Here is an 11632-nt window from a genome sequence, read left to right as displayed (position 1 = left end):
AGCTACCAGCAGAGTATAGGCGAAAAACTAGACAAGCTTATAGCTTTGAAGGAGAGGTCGATGGAAATGAAAGAGGAAGCTCACAAAGCTAATATGGAAGTCAAAGCAATAGAGCTGCAAATTAACCGAATACAATTAGAAGCCTTAAAAAAAAATAAATAAATATACATACAAATAATAATAAACATATATACACTTGTTTTATTCAAATTGTATTTTCTAGCGCCAACATTATATGATTTCGAATTTTGTGTCCAATTTTGGTTAAATGAGTTTCGTTTCCCATATCCACTTCTGTGTTGATAGTTTCACTTGCATAATGTCTGCAATACGACGCATCTTTGAAATGTATGCAAATGTTATGCAACGCTGCACATACATTCCCGAATTGTGCCATTTTTTCAGGTTTGTAACGGCTTCTCTTGTCATTGCTGAGAATTTTCCAACGGCCCTTTAGGATACCAATGGTTCTTTCAACCACACAGCGAGCTTTAGAATGAGCCTCATTGAACCTAGCTTGAGTAGACCCTTCTTCAGGGTTCCTGAATGGTGTTAAACACCACGGCTCCAAGGGATAACCCGAATCTCCTATTGATTTACGAAAAATGCATTTTAAATTTAGGTACATATATGCATAACAGTACAATAAAAAGTTATATTACCTAAAAGCCAAACATTTTTGACGTTATTTTGGTTAAATTGCTCCTCCAAAAACTTTCGTTGTGCCGAATGCTTCCACACAAAGGAATCGTGTGCGGCTCCACCATACTTTGAGTCAATGGCTAAAATGCGGTATTCATGGTCACATATCTGCAATTAAATTAAAGTTTATAAGTATACGTATGTGTATGTGCGTACATTTTATATGCAACCTACTATCATTGAGTTGAGGCTATGGTATCCTTTCCTGTTGAAGAACATGTGCTCATTTACCGTTGGTTTTTGCAGCCCAAAGTGCGTGCCATCAATACATCCAATAACTGCATGCATAAACATATATTTAAATATGTTAAGTATACTTCAGCTTTAAAAGCGCTACATTGTACTCAAAATAAAAGCTCTAATCTTACCTCCAGGAATTTTGTATTTTTCAACAAACGATTTCGTGCATTCCGAAAGATTGTCGGGCACGAATTTAATAAATTGGGGGCACAACTTTGTTTCCATTTCGCTGACTACATTTTTGATTATTTTGCAAATAGTGCTTTGACATATACCTATCAAAAAGTCATTTCCCACCAAGTGCTGGTAGCCACCACTGGCCAAAAGGGACAAAGTCGCTCCCAGTTGAATCATTGGTGGCACTGCGGTTGACAAATGCCCTTCAAATTTGAGTTCAGCCAATACATAGTTAAATGCACTTTTAGAGAGTCTGAACCGTTTCCTGAAGCTGTAAATATAAACATGTAGGCAATTGAAATTAATTTGTACACAATTCTAATTCCTTACGCTGCCTCCGGCAATGTCAAGGGATTGCTTTTGTCTCGCATTCGGTTCCTTATGACTTGCTGCACGTTTTCTTCCTCAGATTCCGAAGACGAATATAAAAAAATTATCGGATTCATCACTTTTGATAAAACAATAGTATTTCACCTTTTTAAAAAAATTTAGCGCGGCTTCAACAACTTTCTTTGTTTTGATTTCTTTTGTTTTGATTTCACAATTTGACACTTCGTAAATGCCATTTGTACAGAGGCCAGGGCTGTTACAGTGAGCTAATTTAGATTCGCTTCGTATCGAGTGCGGCGATCCGGCTACTCGAAACGTCACGAAATTTGTTACGATACAATAGCTCGCTCGATCACGAATGCCGCGATTCGGGCCCTGTTTTGTGTTGCAGCAAGTTGCTCAAATTGAATTTATTTTTGTATTGAGATCCGGCTCCATCGGAGAAATATATCACTTTTTTGATACTCGTTTGACCAAATTTGCTTTTCAAGTAGGCGATGACTTTCGTGTTAAATAAATGCACCGCGTTTGCATCATGGTGCAAATTTTCAGAAATCAAGACGTAGTTTTCATTTTTGACCGCGTTATTTTTTTTATAGTACACTACATAGGGATGTAAAGTTGCCTGAACATTAGCCCAATGTTGAGACTGCACGGCATCTTGTACTTGGCAAGTATAATTTTCGGAAAAATCAAGAGTCACAATAAATTCTCCTTCATTTACATTACGTTTCATTTCCTCGAAATAGGCTGCTTGCGATCTAGCTAAGAAATCATGCTTGGCAACGGCAGGCAAATCTTTGATCAGTTGCTGCAAAAATTCTTTCCTTGATGAAGAATTCAGTAGAAGTTCGCACCTGTACCCATAGAGAGAGGGTCAACAATAGTGATCATTGAGTTACTGTAAAAATTATTCTACATTATACATACCTGTCTGTACTTGTCCATTGTTGAAATTGAATTTGTGATACTCCATTTTGCTCAAGTAATATTTTCAACTTATTTGCAATCATACTGGGTCCAGGACAGTTTTCACAATTTGCAAGATGACAATCTGGATTTGCTGCATCGCACATCATATCTTTGAAAGTGTCTCTGTAGTTGAGTTCAAAGATTATGCCTTTTTGTTTCAACTCCTGTGTCAATGCGGCGAACTTCAACCTCATATTCTCGTGTATTTTGCATACACAAACGTTATGAGTACCAGACTGCCCAGCTAAAATACATTGACGTGGTCGAAGTCGTGTGAATGTGGATAATGATACTTTAACGTCCGAAAAAGCGTCCTTGAATTTAGTGTGCAAATCACGGAGATTGTGTAGGAGTAGTCGCTTTTGTTCCTGGCAGCGCTGACCATTTTTTACCACAGAAATGTAATCTTTTCTGCCTGGCATAACTCGACTATACTCGTCGGACAAATAAAATTCTTCAATTTTTTTCAGGATAGAATTTTCGATCCGACGTCCAGTTTTTGGCTTAGGACGAGCACCGTATCCGCAATTAGCGTGTAATTTTTTGGCTCTCGATGCCATTCTTCGAGAAATATTCAATTCTCTTCTCATGCGTCGAATGGTCCAATCCAGAGGAACTGTTGTCAATAACGAAATTTTATCGCTTCGTGATTTTTTATTCAATAGAGCCAATTTTAAATCATTGATCCAGCTCTCACTATTATCATCACCATTTTCTCCAGAATTTGAAAATAAAGCACGTTGTTTTTTAAGGGGTGGCTCGCCGAGTTCAATGAGAAGTTCATTAACTTTTTCTATTTTATCTTTCCGATTTTCACAACTTACGTAATTTGGATCTCGGTAGAAATTATCGACAATATCGCTGTCACTATCAGATGATGCTTCGTCACCCATCATGGATTCTATTTTTTGGTTGTTTTCAATTTTCCATGGACATTCTTCTTCTGGTATTCCATATATTTCTCGTTGGCACGGTTTGCAAACAAATTTGCCGACGAAATTTGCAAATTTTAAACTCCAATTTACTGTCACTATAGCAACATTTTTGTACACACATTTATGACTTTTTTTGTTCAAAGGATTACAGCAGCTATTTGCTCGCGGCATTTTCAATTTAAATTTTTAACCTCTAAGCACAAAAATTTTGACGCTTGTTTCTCTGTTGACTACTGAGGCTCGAATGAGTTCAACACCCGATTTTCACTATTGTTTTCGTTTTTTCGACGCGTTGGAACTTGTTGCCGCGCGCTCGTTGTTTTCCATACTATATACATCGCGCGGCGCGTTCACAGAAAAATGCTGATAACTTTCCACGAAATTGAGTCCCCTAAAATTTTGTTTATTTGTAAGACGCGCAATTGAACACGTAACAGTTATTTGCAAGAAACGTAATTAAAAACGATTGAGAAGTTGTAAAAAAAATTATTTGTTTAAAAAAATTGTTTATAATTTCAACGAAATAATTCGGTTGGATTATATAACTGCAATATATGTCAATTAAACATATTTTGTATCATTGTTACAACAAACCGAACACCGAGCTCGAATAAGTATCAACAAAATTAGTTTTTCTCTCGTAAATGCTGAAAAAATAAATTGTTAATATCTGCGTAAAAAATTATAATTTCACAAAACCAGCTGAAACGTGTTTTTATATACTCTAAATCTAATAAACTATACGTTTGTTTTAAAAGTTTTTGACCAACAAAAATAATGTGGCCCGTTTCAAAAATTTTGTCACATATGTATCGGGTGATTTTTTAAGAGCTGGATAACTTTTTTTTAAAAAAAAACGCATAAAATTTGCAAAATATTGGTTCTTTATTTGAAACGTTAGATTGGTTCATGACATTTACTTTTGAAGATAATTTCATTTAAATGTTGACCGCGGCTGCGTCTTAGGTGGTCCATTCGGAAAGTCCAATTTTGGGCAACTTTTTCGAGCATTTCGGCCGGAATAGCCCGAATTTCTTCGGAAATGTTGTCTTCCAAAGCTGGAATAGTTGCTGGCTTATTTCTGTAGACTTTAGACTTGACGTAGCCCCACAAAAAAGTCTAAAGGCGTTAAATCGCATGATCTTGGTGGCCAACTTACGGGTCCATTTCTTGAGATGAATTGTTCTCCGAAGTTTTCCCTCAAAATGGCCATAGAATCGCGAGCTGTGTGGCATGTAGCGCCATCTTGTTGAAACCACATGTCAACCAAGTTCAGTTCTTCCATTTTTGGCAACAAAAAGTTTGTTAGCATCGAACGATAGCGATCGCCATTCACCGTAACGTTGCGTCCAACAGCATCTTTGAAAAAATACGGTCCAATGATTCCACCAGCGTACAAACCACACCAAACAGGGCATTTTTCGGGATGCATGGGCAGTTCTTGAACGGCTTCTGGTTGCTCTTCACCCCAAATGCGGCAATTTTGCTTATTTACGTAGCCATTCAACCAGAAATGAGCCTCATCGCTGAACAAAATTTGTCGATAAAATATTCCGGCCGAAATGCTCGAAAAAGTTGCCCAAAATTGTACTTTCCGAATGGACCACCTAAGACGCAGCCGCGGTCAACATTTAAATGAAATTATCTTCAAAAAGTAAATGTCATGAACCAATCTAACGTTTCAAATAAAGAACCGATGAGATTTTGCAAATTTTATGCGTTTTTTTTTTAAAAAAAGTTATCAAGCTCTTAAAAATCACCCGATACATAAGTTTTTGTGGCAAGGGCAGGTTGACAAATAACCCGCTTTCATTGGTCGGCCATGGCTTTTCCATAAATGACTATTGTGAATATCTTGAGTAATTGAAAAGAAGTTAAGATCAAATTTATCTATCCCTGATAACGCGATATACCAACAAGTACGGAAGAGCTAAGTTCAGGTGTAACCGAACATTTTATAATCTTTGAACTCGGCAAGACTAAAGAGAGGAATACCTAAGGGGCTATGCCAGTGTGACGCATGAAAAATTAGGCGATTTTCGTGAATTTTTTAAAAGAAAGTACTAGATTGAATGTTTCGACGTTCTATGGACGTAATAAAGTATATTTTTAGCTACAATATTAAACAAATCTTTTTTCACAAAAGTATTGAAAAATAACGGAGTTATGAGCTGTCTGCAGAAGTGTCCAAAACAAAGTGCCTCAACTGCTGGCATGATTCCGGTCGATTGAGTAGCTGAAACAAAAAAATTCAAAATGTTTATTAAACTTAAATTTATTTTCTATACAATGAACTACGATCTTTGAAAAATATTAAAAATTAAGAAAATGGTGTAATTTTGAAAAAAAAAAATCGTTTTTTTACAAAAAAATGGTCGTTTTTTTAATGCCAAATTGACAATTTTCAACCAATCAAAAAGATCGTAGTCTATTGTACATATAGCAAATGTATTCAACTATATCTAGTTTTAGTTTGAAGTCGTTAGGTCACTTTCTCGTTGAGTTATAATATCAGCAATTTTGAAAAATGTCGTTTCCAGAAAAACGCGTTTAAAGTTTCACTTATATATGTTTGCACCTCCGAGCGGTCGCTGTTTAGAACGCTGCCATGCAAAAACAATTTAAGATACGACCTCGCCGATTTCACAGGATATTTTTGAATATACATATAAACTATCGAAAAAGCAAAAAAAAAGTGTTTTGAAAGTGTCACACTGGTATAGCCCCTTAAGGTGCAAAACCTCAACCTGAGAATCGGAATACAAGCAATTTTATACTACTGTAATCAAATTGAAAGGTGAATCTTTAATTTATACTGTGCGTGTTTTTCGAACCGGTAAATTTTTTTCAGTAAGTACTGTTAAATATTAAGAATTTAGCAAAGATGTTACGCTAAATTTTATTTAATTTCATGAGTATTTTAGATACACGTCATTTTACGACGCTCTAAAAGTGAATTCTTGGATTTTTACTATGTCTGAATTTATTAAATAAAAAAGTGCGATAACGCACCATCTTATACTGCATTGGTTATTCGTGATCATTTCGCCACATTTTCAACATGCCTGAAATACCGCATTCGCCATCGATCGTTGCGCAGTGCGCTCGTAATCTTCCGACATCTTTGACGCAAGAAAAGCATAAGCGCAACGATTGCATATTCCGTAACGATCGATGTGCCATACGTTTTAAGAGAGATAGGAGGAAAAAAATTCAATATCTTTGGAATAATATGAATGAACAAAAATTTTTTTGCAGTTAAAGGTGAATATTTTCCGCGTTGTGTCACTGAAGAACACTTAAAACATGTCAATTGTTTAACAAAAAATTATGTAAAATATTATTATTTAAACAAATGGGTCACGAAAAAATATTTACATATAATATAGCAGGAGCATTTTTCTTTGACTTCACAAAATTTCATCGAATTATCTCCAGTATTTTATCTTCCTCTAAATTTCAACCTTCAATAATTTTAAAGCTTAGTACGCAGCTCTCAAGAAACGTAAAATCTTCATATAAAAACAAGTAAGGAAGGGCTAAGTTCGGATGTCACCGAACATTTTATACTCTCGCATGATAAAGTGATAATCGAGATTTCATTATACGTCATTTACATATTTTTCAAATATCGTATTTTTGTAAAGTTTTATTCCGCTATCATCATTGGTTCCTAATGTGTATATTATACAGAGAAGGCATCAGATGGAATTAAAAATAGCGTTATATTGGAAGAAGGCGTGGTTGTGAACCGATTTCATCCATATTTCGTACATGTCATCAGGGTGTTAAGAAAATATTATATACCGAATTTCATTGAAATCGGTTGAGTAGTTCCTGAGATATGGTTTTTGGTCCAAGTGGGTCACGCCCATTTTCAATTTAAAAAAAAACCTGGGTGCAGCTTCCTTCTGCCATTTCTTCCGTAAAATTTAGTGTTTCTGACGTCTTTTGTTAGTCGGTTAACGCACTTTTACTGATTTTCAACAAAACCTTTGTATGGGAGGTGGGCGTGGTTATTATCCGATTTCTTCCATTTTTGAACTGTATATGGAAATGCCTGAAGAAAACGACTCTGTAGAGTTTGGTTGACATAGCTATAGTAGTTTCCGAGATATGTACAAACAACTTAGTAGGGGGCGGCGCCACACCCACTTTTCAAAAAAAAATTACGTCCAAACATGCCCCTACCTAATGCGATCCTTTGTGCCAAATTTCACTTTAATATCTTTATTTATGGCTTAGTTGTGACACTTTATAGGTTTTCGGTTTCCGCCACTTTGTGGGCGGGACAGTGGGCCGATTTTGCCCATCTTCGAACTTAACCTTCTATTGGAGCCAAGGAATACGTGTACCAAGTTTCATCACGATATCTCAATTTTTGCTCAAGTTACAGCTTGCACGGACGGACAGACAGACAGACGGACGGAAAGAAACTTTCCTGCGATAAATTTACTTGTGCTAGTACGCAGCTCTCAAGAAATCTAGTAATAATTTTTGATACTTTTTTTCAGTAAAATGTGAATATGGCAAACCTGGTTTTGCGAAGAAACATCAAATCAACGATTGTTTCTTGAAGGAAATTCGAAGTAATCGTCAAATTCATCCTAAATTAATTGAAATCATTATTACGAAGTATATTGCATTTTGAAATGTTGTATAAAACCTACCAATCATCAACAACATTTCTTAAATCTCAATGAAAATATTTATGTTACCATATACATACACACATACATATTACGCACAAAGTTTCTTTTCTTTGTTTATTCTCTCTTGCTCTTCTAATGTAGATCATTCACAATGCGTAACCAGCTGCCTGCGTAACCAGTTGTATAAAACCTACCAATCATCAACAACATTTCTTAAATCTCAATGAAAATATTTATGTTACCATATACATACACACATACATATTACGCACAAAGTTTCTTTTCTTTGTTTATTCTCTCTTGCTCTTCTAATGTAGATCATTCACAATGCGTAACCAGCTGTCAAAATTACTTGAGGAATAATGTATTTTTTTCTTGAGCAATTACTTGAGAGCTGCGTACCAACCTTAACAAAAAAAAGAATTTTAACGAAATATTTATGTCACGGGAAATTCGTCTGGTCCCCTTCCTAATGAACTGCTAATTTTCAAAATCGGAGATTTTTCGAAATTTTCTTGGAGAACTTGACGTGGTTTGACCCTCCTTTCAATTTAATCACAGTAACCCTATGTCTATCTCGCTTAGGTTTAGGTGCTAAGGTTCGTATCCAGCTCTCAAGTAATTGCTCAAGAAAAAAACGACATCATTTCTTCAAGTAATTTTGACAACTGGCAAGAGAGAAGCAAAGAAAATAAACTTGGTGCGTAATAATGGGTTGTCAAAAAAGTCTTCCGGTACCTTTATTGGATTTATTTTTTTTATTGAAATTGAAATGAATTTTTGATGACTCATGCCCAGCTCTTGACCAATGCTACGGCTGCTACTATACCGGTCTCTTTCGACCAATTCAACGATTTTATCGTAATTTTCGACGACAGGCCTTCCGGAGCGTGGCGCATCTTCGACCACCTCTACACCAGAACGAAAACGTTGAAACCATCGTCGTGCGGTGGAAATGGAAACTGTATTGGGTCCATAAACTGCACAAATTTTATTGCCGGCTTGAGATGCATTTTTGCCTATATCGTAGTAGCACTGTAAAATATGCCGTATTTTCTCTTTATTTTGCTCCATGTTTGCGACGCTATAACTCACGAACGACTTAAAAGAAACGAAAATTTCATTAGCGCGTGAAATGAGCTTTCCAAAAAGGTATAGCATGACCCGATGCGGCGAATAAAACTAGAACTACGCGCTTTCAGCGCCAACTAGTGAAAATACCGCAAAACATATACATATGTAAATCATTCAGCAAAAGCGTAAGCCCAAGAGTAACGCGTATTATGAAGAACACGTCATTAATTCGTTGAGTTATAATAAATAACCTTTCTCAAAACTACCAAGGTTTATTTTTTGATTTTAGTAAAGCAAATCAAGAAGGAAAAACTTGCAAAGTCGCAAAAATGTTATACAAAGCTTCAACGTCGATCTACTGAAATTGTTTAGGGAAATCTCTTGTAAACCTCTTCACATCTTTGAAAACGGTGTCAAAACTCAATCAAAAGTGTACCGGGAGGAAGTTTTATAAGACGTAGTAAAGTAGTTAAGCAATACCCTCGTCGATGGCGATCATTGGGTCTTCTGCAAGTGTTTGCTCCATAACATCAAATCATGGACCCAATTTTAACAAACTGTTAGTGCAACTATTGAACAATGGCAGAATCGATTAGGGGCTTCTGACGAATCAAAATGTGACTACATTGTATGAAATTTGTACAATCTACACAATAAAAACACAATTGTATCATAATTTAATTTTTTTAACGGCATGAGCTTGTAACAAAACTTATGTCAGGACTAATAATGTGATGTAAAGTCAACCGGAAGTTTGAAATTCTTATATCGCATATTTCTTTTTCTTTACTGGCGCAGACACCGTTTACGCGGTTATAGTCGAGTTAACAACAGCACGCCAGTCGTTTCTTCTTTTCGGTACGTAGCGCCAATTGGAGTGGAGGTCTTCCTCTTTATTTGCTTTCCCTGGCGGGTACTGCGTCAATTACTTTCAGAGCTGGAGTGTTCGCGTCCATTCTCAGAACTTTTCTACCGAAAAGTCACAACGTTGACTCATCAGAAGTTGTCATCGCTCATGCTCTGCACCATAAAGCAGGACGGGAATAGAGAGTAACTTATAGAGTTTGGTTTTTGTTCGTTGAGAAAGGACTTTACTTCTCAATTGCCTACTCAGTCCGAAGTAGCACCTGTTGGCAAAAGTTATTCTGCGTTGGATTTCCAGGCTGACATTGTTGGTGGCGTTGATCCTGATTCCAAGATAGACGAAGTTATCTACGACTTCAAAGTTATGACTGATCTTTTCCAATCAGTTGTTGATTTTCCAGGCCTAAAGCCACACTGATAAGGCCCAATCAGTTTGTTAGCGGTGGGCTTTAATCTTTCATGCAATACTCTCGATTGAACCCTTATGCGACGTTGAGGAGGCTTATCCTACAGTAGATGACATAGATTGACAGACGGGTAATTTCTATTCGAACTTCTTCATGGTCGAGATATACTATTTGCTCCATCGTCATCGGTTGGTGTATCGGGTTTGTCTTCTCGTGATGTTATACCTTCACTGTCATTCAGCAGGATTGGGATTATCTAACAAGTGTATGAACGTGTTTTTAATTCCCTCCGTGAATTCTGCGTTTAGAAAAAGCAAACAAGTAAAAATTAAATAACAAAAAATTTATAAAATAGAAAACAAACAAATAGCAAACAGTGCTCACAAATTGTTATTATTAAACATAAACAAATTGTGCACAAATCAAAGTTGTCACTGGGCATTCAAGCACGTCGTAACCAAATGTTGAGTATTCCTCCTAATGAAAATATTGAAATCCGTGTCCATATTTCAAAACCAGTAAATCCTAAAGACAATGCTACACATAGGAGCTATGCAAACATGGTGAAAGGCAATAAATACCAGGAATAATGGAATGCCCAGCTCTCCTGTCACTGGAAATGTGAGAGCCGCTCACCTACCGAACTTTGACAGTTGACTGGATGGGGTAGGTTTTGACGTTTCGCAATTGGAAGAAAAGAGACGACCGGATCCCGCCAAAATAAATATATGAATGATGAAACTCATAGTTTTGTAGGAAATTTACTGCTCTATAAAAATGGTCTCATATGATTTTTCGATTAAGTTAAGCGTTTACGAGATATTCATCGTCAAACATCAATGCATATTAAGGTGGATCAAAAAAAAATTTTTTTTTTCGTTTGATACTCTGAAAAATAGGTTCCTAGACACCTCTAAGAAAGCCTCTCCAAAAACCTTATTCATAATGATTTTTATACTCTCGCAACAAAGTTGCTAAGGAGAGTATTATAGTTTTGTTCACATAACGGTTGTTTGTAAGTCCTAAAACTAAAAGAGTCAGATATAGGGTTATATATACCAAAGTGATCAGGGTGACGAGTAGAGTTGAAATCCGGATGTCTGTCCGTCCGTCTGTCCGTCCGTCCGTGCAAGCTGTAACTTGAGTAAAAATTGAGATATCTTGATGAAACTTGGTACACGTATTTCTTGGCTCCATAAGAAGGTTAAGTTCGAAGATGGGCAAAATCGGCCCACTGCCACGCCCACAAAATGGCGGAAACGGAAAACCTATAAAGTGT

The 11632-nt window shown here is 36.4% G+C and overlaps 1 protein-coding gene across 1 annotated transcript; it reads right to left on the bottom strand.

Annotated features, from left to right (window-relative positions):
• Window positions 1–200: 200 nt before the first annotated feature.
• Window positions 201–2580, bottom strand: LOC126751039 (putative nuclease HARBI1). Its single transcript, XM_050460959.1, has 6 exons — window positions 2486–2580; window positions 1450–2202; window positions 1071–1390; window positions 877–980; window positions 663–810; window positions 201–588 (listed from the first exon to the last, which is right to left on the bottom strand). Exons 2-6 carry the CDS (start codon window positions 1563–1565, stop codon window positions 206–208), a joined length of 1071 nt encoding a protein of 356 aa, XP_050316916.1. The 5' UTR covers window positions 1566–2202; window positions 2486–2580; the 3' UTR covers window positions 201–205.
• Between the last annotated feature and the right edge of the window lie 9052 nt (window positions 2581–11632).

This window comes from Bactrocera neohumeralis, chromosome 2 (genome assembly GCF_024586455.1).
Source record: "Bactrocera neohumeralis isolate Rockhampton chromosome 2, APGP_CSIRO_Bneo_wtdbg2-racon-allhic-juicebox.fasta_v2, whole genome shotgun sequence".
Lineage (NCBI taxonomy): Eukaryota > Metazoa > Arthropoda > Insecta > Diptera > Tephritidae > Bactrocera > Bactrocera neohumeralis.
Note: the sequence above shows the minus strand (reverse complement) of the source record. Positions and strands in the feature narration are given on the sequence as shown.

Bases quoted from the DNA above. Each gene is read 5' to 3' on its own strand.
- LOC126751039 (XM_050460959.1), bottom strand. From the start codon at position 1,565: ATGAATCCGATAATTTTTTTATATTCGTCTTCGGAATCTGAGGAAGAA. The intron at 811-876 runs GTAGGTTGCATA...ATTTAATTGCAG, and splicing joins ATAGCCTCAACTCAATGATA to ATATGTGACCATGAATACCG. The intron at 589-662 runs GTAATATAACTT...GTAAATCAATAG, and splicing joins CAAAAATGTTTGGCTTTTAG to GAGATTCGGGTTATCCCTTG.